Here is a 16296-nt window from a genome sequence, read left to right as displayed (position 1 = left end):
ACTCGGCATCTTTTTGCACAATTGTCAAAAAAAGAAATTAATTGTACCGGCATTACCAGATAACGAGCAACCCTTTATTGCTCAGTGACTATTTCTTTTTTTTTTTTTTTTTTTTTTTGTCAATGTCTTTCTGTCTCCAAAGTGTTCTCTGTCAATTGTCTGTCTGTCGTCGTACTCGAGCGGCTCCAACTACCCGACACAAATTCCTTGTGTGTTTTTATACAAATAAAGATGATTCTGATTCTGAAGCATTCCAATTAAAAATAATAAATTGCATTCAAATCATATAAAGTACATATTTACAAAGTATTTACATCATAAAAAAAAGCCTTTTAATTCAAAATGAAAGCATTTTAAAAATGGACTCAAATGAATAAAAGGGCATTCAAGTCATGAATTGACGTACCTTGAAATCCTGGTCGAGCGTGTCTTGGTCGCCCTCTAGCGGTGACAGCAGCAACTGTCACACAAGACAAAAGACACGACTTATTGCTTTCCTGTAATGGTCATTTTAATGAATAAACTGAATTTGAAAAAGTAAAGACACTTTTTTATTTTATTTTGCTGTGATATTTTATTTACATGTTTAACTAGTGCCCATTTATGAAAAGCTTTTTTTTTTCTTTAAAAAAAAAAAAAAAAAGCTTTATTTACATAACCTGTGAAGCGTTAGGAAAAAACACTGTACATAAAAATTTTACAAAACAACCATCTTCATGATGTAGAAAACAAAGAAAAATGAAATCAAATCAATTTTTGTAACATGAACCCATGTTGTTTCATTTAAAACATCGAATTGATCTCAATGAGTCATTGAAATGTGTGAACTTTTCACCTATCCAAGTGACACTTTCAAGTCATTTATAGCTGCAATGCTGCCCCCTGCTGGTCGGGAGTGTAACAATAACAGGATTTGATTTGGGGGTTGTGTTTGTTCGTTGGCCAGGGAGTCTTGGCAACGGCTTTTGTGACGCTCCAAAATGTCCGCGTCCCAAACAGGAGGAAGAGGTGCGCTTGCTTGACTTTTCTCGGGAGTCCGCCGCTGACAAGAAAAAAGACACGACAACCAACAAAGACAGCGAACCCTGGAGGCCGCACGATGACTTTGGATGTGGCGCGCATCTCGCCAGCTGATTTGCGAAGTTACACCGATGCGTTCTGAATTTCAAAAGTTGGACCAAATGTAAGTCGCACCTGCAGCAAGGAGTCCAAATTGCAAATCGCTGGCGTCGGGCCCAAACCTCCTATGTCCAAATTTGAAGGCGTACCGGTTTGAGGTCCGCTGCTGAGGCTGCTTCAGCTTCAACCTCGTGTCATTAATTCTGTTATTTTCATAATAGACGCAATATTTTCTGCCACAAATGGATCGTGATTCAGTTACCGGTTTGGTCTGCATCGTGTCAGAAAATCGGGAAAATGTACACGCAGATGTTTGCAAATGCCTTATTTCGATTCAAGACAGTCTGCTTTCACAGAGGACAACAGAAATCAGGCAAATCTCCTGACCAGAAGCCGAAATCACAAGTTGGACAATTCATTTGATTCAGATTTTTTGTGTGGATTCATCGTTAAAAATGTCTCGTGCTTTTTGAAGATGCAATATGAATGGCTCAACAAACATGGCAGGTCTCCTTTCAGAGATGTGAGGATTTTGCCCGACGCCAGCGAAGTGTCGCTTTTGGATTTCGTGCGCGCAACTTAGTAAGCCGCAGCCGTGCCGAAGGAGCGTGTGCGACTTGCGCAGTTGCGTATCTCACAAGTGCGAGTTACAAGTTGTGCACGCGTGTGACAAAACAAAACACATTGTGTCCGTTTTTTGGTGGGTGTCACAGGTCACTTAAGGAAGTTCGTTTTTCAACTTTGACATATTTAACTGGCCAAAACAAAAAAAAAAAAAAAAGACTCTCACTTCCTTAAAGATTCTATGTTCCACAAAAAAAAAAAAAGTGTGAAATAGCTGAGTGGAAGATGAAGAAATGCTGGGGGGAACATTGAGCGGCAACAAGGAGCTTCTGGCGTGCCGCTGGATGGAACAGAAGAGGCGGGAGGAGGAGGAAGGTGACGCCAGCTTCCAGACACTCCAAGATGGCTGCCAAAATGCTGGCGTTAGCTTCTGAGGGCGGGGCTGCCGCTCGTGTCCGCCGTCTCGTTGGTTTTGTCCTTCGCCAGCGAGGAAAACACCTGAAAGCAAAACAGCGCCACCGATCACTGACAAGTCAAACCTGATTTATCGCAGGGGTTACGTACGTCCCAGAAAACCCCAGCAATACATGAAATCCAAAGCAGAAATCAATTATTTAGGAGATTCTTATATCAATGTATACATTTAACATATGCAATCAAATTCCAATAAATTTATTGAGGTGTAGGCATTTTATTCGTCCACTTGAGGTCACCATCCACACACACAAGAGAAGCACGTGCTTTTGTGCTCGGCTTCAGTGACGTCAACAGCAGCCCCCGCGGACATGCTGCATTAAACATTTGCACCATTCCTCACACGGACAGTCCAGGCAATGCAGTCAGCAAAAAGTATCACGGGTACCCACAATTCATCGCAGTATTGTTTTTAACTACAGTACTGTAGTTGTAGAAAATCAAGCTAAACGTTGCTCTTTACTTGCATTTGCTCCCGTGGATATTGTTATGAGCATGTGCGTTACATATTTGTAACCGAGGTAACGTTTCCCATTGAAACAAATGGAAATGCAATGAATTTTTTCCAGCCGCACAACGATGTCATATTTAGCTTATTTGGACTGTTGTGTGGTTAAAAATACTGTGCGATAAAGAAATGGGTGACAACACAATTTATGAAGACGAAATAACGATGGGCGATGCCTGCGTGGCTTTTCTCCGGGCAATCCGCTTTCCTCCCACATCCCAAAAACATGCATGAATTGGACACTCTAAATTGTTGTTTGTTTGTATGTATGTGCCCTGCGACTGGCTGGCAACCAGTTCAGGGTGTACCCCGCCTCCTGCCCGATGGCAGCCGGCACGCCCGCGACCCGCATGAGGAGAAGCGGCTCGGAAAATGGATGGATGGAAATAACGATGTGTTTTATGCAGTATGAGGAAAAAGCACAAAGTTCTTAGCCTTCTGCGGGCATGCCAAAATAGTATTTGAAGCGAGGTCTTAGTACTATTATTTTGTATACCAAGGTTCCACTGTACTTCATTTTATGTTGCATGATTCAAATGTGCTAAACTGATGCTTTTTCCCTGAAAATGACCAAATGTGTACACGTTGACATTTGATCTTAGTTTTAGGGACTTTGTGCACGCGCGCGTGTTCGATTTGCGAGGCTGCCGACCTGCGCCCAGCGGCGGTTCCTGCTGATCATGTGCGTGGCGGCCATGGCGGCGAAGAGCGCGTGCGCCTGGAGGTCTTCGGGCAGCCGGCTGAGGAACTGCGCGATGTGGATGAAGTCCATCTGCAGCAGGACGTCCTGGAACAGGCGCAGGATGCCCAAGCCCGTCCGGAACAAGCTCTCCTCGCCGTCGCGGCAGAACACGTCCCACACGCGGCACGCCACGTCCAGCGGCAGAGATTTGCTGTACAACGTGAAGATCCTGCGTGCGCGCGCACATATATATACACCCACACGTAGACAACAAGCAGAGAAACAAACACACACACATCGAAACACAACATACACTCGAGTAACACAATGAACACACCACATACAAACACGCACACAGAAACACAAACAAGGAAACATACAGAGCAACAAAAACAGAAAAACACTCATGACACACAAACCCAGATATATTAACACAACATGGAAGTACACACAAATAGAAACACACAGACGTGAAATATGAAAACACAGAAACAAAACCCCACATATAGAAACACAAACACAACTCACACAAAGACAAAAAGCACATAGAAACACGCAACCAGAAACAAACCCATATAGAAACACAAACAGAAAAACTCACAAAACACGCAGACAAAAAGCACACACACACGCAACCAGAAACAAACCCAAACATAGAAACGCACACAACACATGAACACCCATCACACACACACACACACACAAACGTTAAAGACCCGCCCACGGCATCCAGAAGCCGCTCTAGGATTGGCAGAGTCACCAGTCAATCAAGTAGAGGTCCGGCGTGAGCTTGTTGGTCCTGAAGTGGCCGAAGAGGCGCGGAAGGTTCTCCTCGAAGAACACCTCGAACGCGGCAAAATACTTCAGCATCTGAAACGTCCCACGCCACGTTAAGCGCACGTACGAGGCTCGCTTCCATATCATTTGAGCGATAACGGTCAAGGCAACAACAACAACAACAACAACAACAAAACTAAATGAGCTTCTTTTTCGTAAAATGTCTCCCATGCTGAAACAGGTTCAAGGTTCTTGATTATTTCCAATTTGAGGTTTTGATAGTTAGTAAAGGCAATTCAAATATTCATATCTGTCAAATTGATTTTCAAAGGGAAATTGAGTGGGCCATGTCTTTACCGTCATTGGTCAAGCGATATGAAAATAACTCCTAAGTGCGCCCGTACCAGGTCGTGGTCGACGCGGAAGAAGGCCATCTGGCACGGCTTGTTGAGCAGGTTGGCGAAGGTGACGAAGGCGTCGGCCTCCTCCAGGTTGAGGATGAGGACGGCGGCGATGAAGGACATCCCCTGAACCTGCGCCAAGCGGCAACGTACACGCATGCAACACACTTCGAAACGGGCAGATTCATTTCAAGCCAGGTTTTGGGGGATTTCATATGTTTCGTTCTTCGGAATGAACATTTTATTTCCCATTCTACTGTCAAAGGTAAACATTGTTCTGGTCTGGACGAGGGTTGGGCATCATTTGAATTGGAGCGATTCCGGTTCCAAACGATTCTCGATTCCGATTCTTTTTTTTTTTTTTTTTTTAGGGGGCCGGCTCAAAAAAGGTTGCATGGTTTAAATAAAGGGTGTCCAAATTACAAACATCCATTTTCTTAGCAGCCCGCAGCATAGACTAAAATGAATATTTGACTCGGGGTTCTTTACAACTACTGTCAATATCTTTATTGCACTATGCACTAAAAGGCAATGTGTGTGGAACTAACCCAATTGATTGAATATTCATTCATTAAATGTTTCAGCTAAACCTTAAATATTGCATTGTTAAAATTGTTATTTGGGACTGTTTTATCACATCAAATGGTTTAACTTTAAGCTTGTAGCCTTTTATTTTGAAGGGGACGCACCGGAACTCAGCATTTTGGCACGAAAAGTAACTTCACACGGCACCGGTGATTTTTTTTTGTCTTTTTATGGATGGAACCAAATGCTATAAAACGTTAGCCACCGATGACGCACAAGGTTAGTGTTTGCGATACTGTGAGACAACGTTGATGGGAATTTTCTCTCAATTCATTGTTGCTACGGTGAAGTTTTAGCTCAATGTTTTTTTCCGTATTCGGCGCTTACGGCGGTTTGAAGACTAAAATAAATGCGAACAACCATCGGTGCAAAAGTGCAAGCAACCGTTGACCTTGTTAGCTGTCTCAATGTTGGCATAGACGTATTTGATTGTTGACTTGGCTGAGGCTCTGAGCGCGTCAGACGCTACACATCGGGAAAGCCGCCTTTGCACAAAATCATCTCCATCCAAGTGTTCCACTGAGGCGTTCATTTTAACAAAGTTAACACACACTTTTGTTCGCCGCCGCCATTGAGCGGAAGCACGGATTCGTGCGCATTTTTCTTTGTTGTTTTCGCCACTTCTTCTTCGGCGGCGGCAGACCAGGCATCAAAACTGGGAACCGAAATGTTTTAATTTGAACGTTAGTCCCGGTTCCAATTGGTTCTGGATTCCCAACCCTAGTCTGGGCCTTGTGAGCTTCCATACCGCTTTTACCTTTTTTCTTTTTATTTATCCAAAGTAATCTTTTTACTAAATTATTAATTATAAATTATGTGCAGTTATTGAAACATTACAAAATGTACAGTACATACAAAAGTGTTTGTTGATGGCATGATGGTTTTTGTTTGAATTTGCCATTTCACTGTTGCGTACTTTTGTCCACCAGAACATTCCACCATTGTAGCGCCCATTTACTGTATTGTTAACTCGTTTCATTAGAAGTTACGTACTCCAGCAAACGTTTATGAGGTTAGAGAGCTGACGTCTCAACGTAGACATAAACCGCATATGAGATGGCAAAAGTAGACAACGCGCTTATTTGGATATTTCCGATGGGAAATAAAAGCCCGCCCTCAAACACAAAATGTAGACATTTTGTGTGACTTACATATCCAATGTCAGGTCGGTAGCACGTGTACGCTCCCAGGACGCTGTGGAGGACGTCGTGGTAAGGACCGCCCTGCGCGCGCGCGCACACACACACACACACACACACACAAGCGGACACCGACAACACACAGAAAGACAAACATGCATCGCACACAAACACACCCAAAGACAGAAAAAGAATGCACACACACACACACACAAACATGACAATGAGGAGGAGGAGGAAGTGAAAACAAGCACTTCCTGTCGCATGACGGCGGCTCTGCCAAACCTTCTGGAATATGAAGAGTGAGGGGAAAGTTCTGGAGATGTCCAACTTGATGAGGTCCAGGCTGGACTCCCTGTCGGCCAGCGAGGCGCCGCCGTCTGACAACGCAAGCACAGGGTTCAAAGGTCGGCAGCGGGGACGGGCGCACGTTGCGATCGGGCGCGACGCACCGCTCTCGGTGTCGTTGTTGACCGAGCTGGTCTCGCTGTAGCTCCTCCATTTCTCTTTGGCGCGACACAGGAAGATGTCGTACAGCTCTGTGGGATCACAACACGCATGTCGCGCCATCTTGAGGCAAGGGGGTGCATGACGCTTGAAACGAGGGTGTCCAAACTTTTTTAAGATATAAATGTTTTTTTCTAGCAATTAGAGAGTAACAAAAGATGACTGCGAATGCAATCATTCACTCTTTTCCCCATTCCCGAATCACTGCAGAGAGATTTTCAGATGGCAGAACATAGATTTGACCTGTTGTCAATTGTGTCCTTTTGGGGAGCGGTGTACATATTTGAAAAACAAAATTCAAGAATTTGTTTCTTTTGGTATATCCGACGGACCGCTAAAAAACGGACAATGGGCTGCAAATTGGCCCCAGAACATGGTTTGGACACGCCCGATTGAAGCGGCACACGTGGCCAACGTACCCGCTGTGATGTTGAGCTCGTTTCCGATGGCGAGGCGCCACACGCGTCCTCGCACGCTGGGGGGAAGGCCTTGCCACCACAATTCCCTCACACGACGCGTGCCCTTCCTGCGCGCACACGCAAAAGTCAACACGATGATGCGCCGTGACTGACGAGCGCGCACGCACACAGACTTCGTTCATTGCGCCTTCAAAACCCGTCAACAGTACCTTTTCAGTTATTCTATGAAAATGTTCTGCCATGACTTACTTTTTCTCACTTTATTCCGTCAAAAAGAGGCAAAGAAACAGCGCACGGCAGGGCAGGGCACGGCACGGCCGGCACGCCAGCCAACTATTTGTGTGATCGCCACAATAACGCGAACAAAAAACATGCTTACGCGATGTCAGGCAATGCAATTCCCACAATGCAATGTGGATTTTTTTGTTCATTAACATGGATAATTAACATCCTTGGTTGTGTTAAATGTCATCGTTTCTGTGTATGTTAACAGCGGTTCTTGCAATGTATACTTTATTTAGCTGTCATATTTATTGTTGATTTATGTTGTACTTTAAAAAAAAATCTGAAACCATTAGTGTGTGAAAGAATGACATCTTGGTCAATTCCAAAAACATGCGCGGCATGACTCTAAACTGCCCGTAGGTGTGAATGTGAGTGCGACTGGTCGGTTGTGTCGACGCGCCCTGCGATTGGCTGGCGACCGGTTCAGGGTGTAAAGATAGCTGGGATAGGCTCCAGCACGCCCGCGACCCAAGTGAGGAGAAGCGCTACGGAAGATGAATGAATAAAACACCGCTAGAGAAAGAGAAAGCTACAAAGTGTTTTGCTCTTTTCAAGTCCAAGTGAAATCTTGGGTTTTGGCCGTTCGAGTCTTTGAACATTTTGTCCCGTCTGAAGTCATCCAATTCATGACACATACACATACATGCACGCACGAACACACAGACATGCACAAATAGAGACAGACAGGTGCACACACAAACAAAAGAGACGCACACGTACGCAAACACAAATACAGACAGACACACGTGCGTGCACACACACGTGTGCAGCCACCCACACGGCGTCCCAGTGCGGCAGGATGTGCGTGTTCCACACCACCATGGCACTGGAGATGCTGTCCTCGTGCCGATGTCTCTCCTTCATCTGCCGCTTCTTCTTCTGAGCGTCCTTCAACTCTGACACACAAAAAACACACAAGCAGCACTTGCTTTAACTTGATGCTCTTTGTAAAAAAAAAATTAATAAAAAATATGAAAATAATAAATGAATAATTCTTCTCACTGCTTCATTTTGATACGGCTTGTTCTTTTCGCCGCCGCGGGATCCATCAAGTACGCCGGCCGAGACGGCAGTCGCCGACGCGAACGTCGAACGGAAGTGAGCGCGGGAATTGCCCACGGACCGACGGCCTTCACTTTATCTTTAATACGGAAAAAATCTATTAAAATATGATCCTAATTAGAGCTGTCACTATCAAATCTTTTTAGAATCAATTATCCGATAATTTCGTCGAGTACTCAAAGTAATCACCGACCCCCCCCCCCGTTTTAAATTATGATTAATTGATTTGATTTGACTACTAACATGCATTTGATGCTCTTTTATGAGGTCTTGACTTCTATCCTTAAACTGTACATTTTGGTACTGCGTGTATCGTATGAACAGTAAAGATTTTGAGGAGGAAAGCGGAGTAGCCGGAGAAAAGCCACGCAGGCACGGGGACAACATGCAAACTCCACACAGGCAAGGCCGGGTTTGAACCCGCAACCTCACAACTGCGAGGCAGATGCGCTAGCCGGTCGCCAACCGTGCCGCATGCTAGCAATTACCATTTCAAAAAACAAAAAAAAAGCAAACTACCATTCAGCTCACTCATACATCAGGTTATATGTACATTACAAATCGAATCTTCTTTTCCTTTGGGCTTGTCCCGTTAGGGGTCGCCGCAGCGCGTCATCATCTTTTTCCATGTCAGCCTATCTCCTGCATCCTCCTCTCCAACACCAACTGCCCTCACGACATCCATCAACCTTCTCTTTGGTGTTCCTCTCGCTCTCTTGCCTGGCAGCTCCATCCTCATCATCCTTCTCCCAATGTACTCACTCTCCAAACCATCCGAGTCTGCTCTCTCTTAACTTTGTCTCCGAAACATCGAACCTCGGCCTGGTCTGTCACACCTCCACCTTAACACCTCACCGCTGTTCTGCTGCCCTCGTACATGTCCTGTATTAATCTAACATACTTCTCTGCCACTCCAGACTTCCGCATGCAGTACCACAGTTCCTCTCTGGGTACTCTGTCATAGGCTTTCTCTGTAGATCTACAAAAACACAATGTAGCTCCTTCTGACCTTCTCTGTACTTTTCCATCAACATCCTCAAGGCAAATAATGCATCTGTGGTCCTCTTTCTAGGCATGAAACTTCTGTCCTGAGTCTAGCCTCCACTACTCTTTCCCATAACTTCATTGTGTGGATCATCAACTTTATTCCTCTATAGTTCCCACAGCCCTGCACTTCACCCTTGTTCTTAAAAATGGGCACCCGCACACTTTTCCTCGATTCCTCAGGCATCTTCTCACCCGCTAGAATTCTGTTGAACAAGCTGGTCAAAAACTCCACAGCCACCTCTCCTAGATGCTTCCAAACCTCCACAGGAATGTCATCAGGACCCACTGCCTTTCCATTTTTTGTCCTCTTTAATGCCGTTCGAACTTCCCCCTTACTACTCATTGCCACTTCCTGGTCCACCACACTTGCCTCTTCTCTCTCATTTTCCTCATTCATCAACTCCTCAAAGTATTCTTTCCATCTATCTAGCACACTACTGGCACCGGTCAACATATTTCCATCTCGATCCTTAATCACCCTAACCTGCTGCACATCCTTCCCATCTCTATCCCTCTGTCTGGCCAAGCTGTATGGATCCTTTTCTCCTTCTTTAGTGTTCAACCTGCCATACATGTCATCATATGGGTCTTGTTTGGCCTTTGCCACCGCTACCTTTGCCCTGTGTCGCATCTCAATGTCTTCCTTTCGCCTCTCCTCGGTCCTCTCAGTGTCCCACTTCTTCTTAGCTAACCTTTTTCCTCGTATGATTTCCTGTACTGTGAGGTTCCGCCACCGAGTCTCCTTCTCTCCTTTCCTGCCAGAAGCTACACCAAGTACTCTCCTGCCTGCCTCTCTGATCACCTTGGCTGTAGCGGTCCAGTCTTCTGGAAGCTTCTCCTGTGCACCGAGAGCCTGTCTCACCTCTTCCCGAAAAGCCGCACAACACTCGTCCTGTCTCAGCTTCCACCGCATGCTTCTCTGCTCTGCCTTTTCCTCTTCTCTTTCTGCCGCAGAACCCGCTTTCCACCTCTTCTTCTTCTTCAACTTCGACCCACAGTAGCTGAATTTCCAACGGCGCCGGTGGCGGACGTTGTTAACCCGGGCCACGACCGATCCGGTATGGAATTCTTTGGATGAACGCTCATATTTGTTTGGCAAAGTTTTAAGCGGGATGGCCTTCCTGACGCAAGCCTCTGCATTTATCCGGGCTTGGGACCGGCCTCCAGTTTGCACTGACTTGTGCCCCCCATTGGGCTGCATTCTTTACACATCTAATAGTGTCTTTAAACAATTATTACTATTATTTTTTTTAAATCACTTAGAGGCTCCTCTGTTGTTTTTCACAATACAAAAACAAACGCGACTTCGTCTGTTGATGGAACGCATCTGTGACATCACACGCGTGTGCACAAACCAGGACGTCACGTTGCGCATGCGCACAAAAACGAGGCGCCCTGTTAACACAAGTCAATTGGGCGTAGGTCGCGTCATGACGCATTTGTGGCGATTTCAAGGCCAACATTTTCTCATAGTTGTAAAGCATCTTCTTTTAGCTTTGCCCGCCGTTGCCTTTGTGGCATGTCTGTTTTGTCCAACAATTACGACGCGTGCCGCCTTCGAATGACGCACACGTCAGATGAGTGCAACTTGCGCGTGCGTCCACACCGCACTCGCGTCGGATTTATATCCACATATGAGAGAGGCCTGCGTCAGATGTGAGAAAAAAACCCCAATTGTACGGCTCACATTGCCATGAAAAACATCGGATCTATGTCACGTTGAGCATAAAATCGGACTTGAGCTGCAGTGTGAACATGCCGTAGTCACTTGGTGGACCAATTTGCGAGTCGGAGGGAGTCCCGCGCTCACTTCCGTTCGACCTTGACGTCGCCGTGTTGTGGTGTTTGCAATTGTTGCGACCCGTCTCGGCCGGCGCAATATAGTCTTCCTCTGCAAACGGCGTGCGCGTAGGTGGGTGCGTGTGTGCGGTACCTCTCCTCTTGGCCCCGGCCACCATCTCCTCATATTCAAGTTTGTGTCTTTGCGTCTCCTCCTCAGATTTGGCGGGAAGGTTCCTGAGGAGCCAATCAGAAGGAAGCGCACACACGTCAGCTGACTTCTAACGCCGCTGCTAATGATTATTGATACTAATGTGGATGCTACTAGTACTACTACTTACTAGGAGCCCTACGACGACAGTAAACCCTCGTTTATCGCTGGGGTTACGCAATAAATGAAATCTGCGAAGTAGCATCCAATTATGTATTACTTTAATTTATAAATGTATAAGTTTCACATATACAATCTAATGCCCATATTTGATACTTTGGACAGGTTTGGGCATTTTATTTGTCCGCTTGAGGTCACCGGCCATTCACTCTACGCCTGCCTTCAGTGACGTCAGCAACAGCCCATACGGTCATGGTGAGAACAGGCGATTTCCTGCCTCAAGCGTTTGCACAGTTCCTCACACGGACGGGCCTGGCATTGTAGTCACCCAAAAACATTATGGGACCCAGAATTCATTGTAGTGATGTTTTTAACTACAGTACTGTAGTTGTCGAAAATCAAGCTAAACGTTGCTCTTGCATTTGTTCCTGTCGATATTATTATGAGCGTGTGCATTAGCTCTTCATCAGGCTAAAGTTGGTATTTGTGAATTTATTTCCTAAAAATCTGTGGCTCGTGTTTAAAACAGTGACTTTCCGGTCACGTTTCTTTGTTTCCTCAAGCAATTTGGTGATTTAACAAAAGCATGAGAGGAGATGACGCAGTGAGATTTCTCTTTCTGCTACGAATAAGAGCTCAATTAATCTTACGCGAGTCATTACTGCCATTACATTAATATCATTCAGCCGACAAAGCTAACTGTAGCAGAGATGACCGGGTGAGGAACTGCGCTTCGTGAACCGATAAAAAATACTAATCAGCGATGCATTGAATCCGCAATCACTGAATCACGATTACAGTACTTCTACTTGTGTTACAAGGAAAGATTGCGTTACTGACGGCGGTCGGTCCTCCAGGATAAGCGCTGTAGTGGAGAGAGGCTCAAAGTCCAGGTTCTTCCTCCTGCCCGCCGTTGGGGGGCGCTGAGGAGACACCTGCATACACAAAAGACAACTGTGTTTGTGATTGTGGAATTCCACAGGAGACCAGCAGGGGGAGTGTGTTTCGATAATGTCACGTGAGCTTGTGTCATGTGACTCCATCCAAGTTTTCGAACATGTTCCTCCTGTATCATGTGATCGCCACATGCTGGCACGGGACAGACCAAGGTGACCATCACTTTTGGACGGCCATGACGCCGGCCAATCACAGAGCTCCTGACGCTCACACCGACCTGCTCCGTGGGCGAGGAGGCGAGCTCTCCTCCTTTTCCTTCTTCTTCTTTGGCGTCCAATCTCGCCTTGCCGAAAAGTCGCCACCCTGGTGCATTGTGGGACGGCGGCAGCGCCGACTCTTTGGCTCTCCTCGGGAAAAGGTTCCTGCGGGGGCGGGACACAAAGTCACGAGCTGAACGGGCGCTCGCTCGGCAGCGTTTGAGGAGGAACTGGAAGTCCGAGGCAGGAAGCGTGACACTGCTTGATCAGTTGCGACATGTCGCCACGGCAACACACGTGCATCGTGGGTAATGACTGACAGCTGCCACTGTGCGAGTTGTCCTATTACAACACTCGCACGAGGGCTGCAGCGAAGCATGATCATAATCACCGATGAATCTTTTGGTTATAATTTTGATTAATCGAATCAAATTTCCATCGCTTTATTATTTCAGATTGACAGCACAGATCATGAATTGACTCTGACTCTGTTACCAGTAGAGGCAGAGTAGAATAGACAATCGATTAAGCAACGACAAATTAGGGCTGGCACGATTGAATCTTTTTAGAATCGATTATCGTATGGCCTATCGCCACACCCCCCCCCCCCCCCCCCCAAAAAAAAAGGAAAAATCGGACATATATCTACGCTGTCAATTTGAAATTGCGTTCCATTTTTGGATGAAGGGGAGAAAAACAATTTGAAATCTGATTCATCGATTCATCAAAAATATCATGGACCGATTAATTGATGACTGAAATAATTCTGAGTTGCAGCCCCACATTTATAATTCTAAAACTTTTGACCAATACTCATGGACTGATAAAGGGAAGATGGTGTTAAAGTGTTGTACCTGGTGAAGAAGTGAACAATTCCGAACCTCTTGTGCGTGAGAGCGGTCTCGTCGCAGTTGGCCTGCGCCCGCAGGTCCGCTTCAGGTGCACTCTTGCGGCGGCCCGCTTCAAAAACTCCCCGCAAGTCGCTGCGCTTCTCAAAACTGAAGCCCCCCTCGTCGGCGTCGGCGGGGGAAAGCGGAGTGGCGTCGCAGCTGAGGGACACGCAAAGGTTCGGTTTGGTCCTCAAAGTGTGAGGCCTGACGACCCGATCGGACCCGGCGCAGGCTTCCTCCTCCTCCTCCGAGAGCGAAGTGTCGTCGCTCGGTTCGGAGGAGGCCGACGGGTCCGGCGAGTCCGGCTCGGGGGGGTCCACGGAGACGGGCCGGCCGCCGTCATTTCGGGCCTCGGTGGCGGCGCGACAGCCTCCGTTGGCGACCGTCGGCGGCTCCTCGTCCACGCCGCAACCGTCGGACGCGACGACGGCCGCACGCGTTCCCGAGCGCGGACGCGTCCTCTGTGCTTTTCCCGAGCACGGAGGCACGACTACTTCGCTGTCGGAACCCGTCGAGTGTGGACGGGAAGCGGGGAGGCGGGGGGTAACCGGGAGGCTCTCCGGGGGGCGAAGTCGGCCAATGTCGCCCGCGGCCTGCATTTGAGAGTTGGACGGCAACAGAGAAAGAATACTTAAGTCGATTCTTACTTATGTTAAAAGTGTCAATTCAGTTTCGTGTGACTTGTGAACCCAGGGGGCGATATTGTTTGAGCTGCAACATAATATTTGACCACCATCTTTGTGTAATAATAATTTTAAAAAAAAAGAATAATACAAAAAATGACTCTTTCCCCCTCCTCCTCGTGGTCGGTTCACGGTTGGCTGAATTTCAACAGGGACAAAGGAGAAGTGTGCAATCGCTGTGAATTCTTCTGGCAGCGCTTAAGAGGAGCCGTGAAAGATGTGAAAGATGTGAAAGATGTGCCTTCGACGTCTTTGAAAGGCAGCTGACGGCATTTGGAGAGCATTTGCCCACACGCCCACAACGTCTGCCAGCTTGAAGGAGATCTCAATTCTTGACCACTTTGAAACCTGATTTCACATACTTTGCCATTTCTTGTTTTAGCCATTCATTCATTGGCCGCCTTGTTAACAACACTCTTTTGTGTGATGTGTCAAATTTGCCAGACTTCAAACTTTCCATGTCCATATTTGAGCTTGAACACGCACGCACACATTTTGTCGATTAATACAACTTCAAAACATATAGCATCGCGACCGAGATAGCCTCCTGGTTACCTGCTCGCATTTTTGGGGTTTCGCAGATTTTGTCCTAACGCCGGTTGCTCCCGCTGCCGCCTTCTCCTCCTTCTCCTCCTCCTCCTCCTCCCACCGCAACTCGGTGCTTCCGTTCAGGCCGCGGGGGTCCCGGGGGCGCCGCTCCGCCAGCTCCAGCATCGCCGCTTCGTCGTCACCGTCTTTCCGCGTCACGGGACATTTGAGAACCACCGCCGCCGCCTCGTTCTCGTCGACGACCAACGAGCCGGCGAGCTCCCGCGTCGCCGCCATGGGCCTCAGGCCCGCCGGCCGGCTCGAACCTCGAACCGTCCGGTCCGCCCCGTCGGCCCAGCAGCGCAGCGGGAGGACGTTAGCATCTTAGCCGCATCGTAGGCGCCCGCACCGGGGAGGCCGGAGCGGTTGGAAGAGGGGGTAGCTGACGTTTCCAGGCCACGACGCGCTCATTTGCGGCAACACAACATGCCCCGGCGGGGCGAGTCAGCGTCGGTTTGCGAAGGAAAACAATAATAATTAAAAAACAACAACAAATATCCTCAGTGTCGCCTGTTGTTTTTTTCCCCCTTCATCTGTCGGCATTGCGCCTACTGTTCGGCGCCATCTTGAAAATAGCTTTTCGGTGACGTCATTTGCACTGTTTCCATGCGCGGCGGGCTTCAAGCCTGACACCTAGTGGCCATAACTGGAACTGCACCAGCAATCCCCGTGCCCCAGATATGGATAGAACGCTAGCTAGCTCACGTCTACGCGCCAGGCGAACCGACGTGGCGGCCATGTTGCCGGGGGCGACCTTCCCGTCAAAGGCAATGCATGAACATCGAAAAGAAATAGTAACTTGCTAATTTCTCAACCTAATGGTTTGCTTTCTTTCTAGGGCAAAACGTTAACCACCCAAAATATTTTGAGCTGGGAAAGTTTGTTCTCCGCTCCCTTGTTGAAAAGTTACGGCGTTGTGGGCAATCGTATGCGGAACAATGTTACAGCAACCTTGTTCTTTCGCTTTTCTTGCTGTCCATTCACGTGGAATGCGCTAACATTTTGCAACCCAACAGCTTAATGTCGCAGTAGGCACGGATCTTAAAAAGGGGCGTCGAATGTTTCATATCGATGCCCTCACCTTCCCTGGGCCATTACGTCACACGCGCTGCCTGAAGAGATAAGGGCTCTCCCCGATGACACAGCTCGTAACTGAACCCCAAACATGTCATCTTCTTCAAAAAAAACATGCCTCTCATTCCTTTATCGTAGCCATCTTGCCACATCACCGGAAAGTCGTCCAATGAATGCATTACTTCCCCTAGTGGATTATCCTTCCAAAGCATGTTTTTCATAGTACAG

General features: G+C 47.3%; 1 protein-coding gene across 3 annotated transcripts; it reads right to left on the bottom strand.

The window, feature by feature from the left end:
- Nucleotides 1-538: 538 nt before the first annotated feature.
- LOC133485873 (TBC1 domain family member 12-like) lies at nucleotides 539-16268 on the bottom strand. 3 transcript variants are annotated; one of them, XM_061790211.1, is made up of 14 exons: nucleotides 14962-16268; nucleotides 13688-14316; nucleotides 12854-12998; nucleotides 12520-12614; nucleotides 11503-11585; nucleotides 8239-8356; nucleotides 7176-7282; nucleotides 6702-6788; nucleotides 6535-6629; nucleotides 6262-6333; nucleotides 4529-4657; nucleotides 4108-4217; nucleotides 3318-3576; nucleotides 539-2181 (listed from the first exon to the last, which is right to left on the bottom strand). In XM_061790211.1, exons 1-14 carry the CDS (start codon nucleotides 15229-15231, stop codon nucleotides 2107-2109), a joined length of 2274 nt encoding a protein of 757 aa, XP_061646195.1. In that variant the 5' UTR covers nucleotides 15232-16268; the 3' UTR covers nucleotides 539-2106. The 3 variants fall into 3 exon arrangements, with proteins under 3 accessions (XP_061646195.1, XP_061646197.1, XP_061646198.1); XM_061790213.1 differs by having other exon boundaries at nucleotides 13715-14316; XM_061790214.1 differs by lacking the exons at nucleotides 539-2181; nucleotides 3318-3576; nucleotides 4108-4217 and adding an exon at nucleotides 8463-8601.
- Between the last annotated feature and the right edge of the window lie 28 nt (nucleotides 16269-16296).

This window comes from Phyllopteryx taeniolatus, chromosome 11, assembly GCF_024500385.1.
Source record: "Phyllopteryx taeniolatus isolate TA_2022b chromosome 11, UOR_Ptae_1.2, whole genome shotgun sequence".
Lineage (NCBI taxonomy): Eukaryota > Metazoa > Chordata > Actinopteri > Syngnathiformes > Syngnathidae > Phyllopteryx > Phyllopteryx taeniolatus.
Note: the sequence above shows the minus strand (reverse complement) of the source record. Positions and strands in the feature narration are given on the sequence as shown.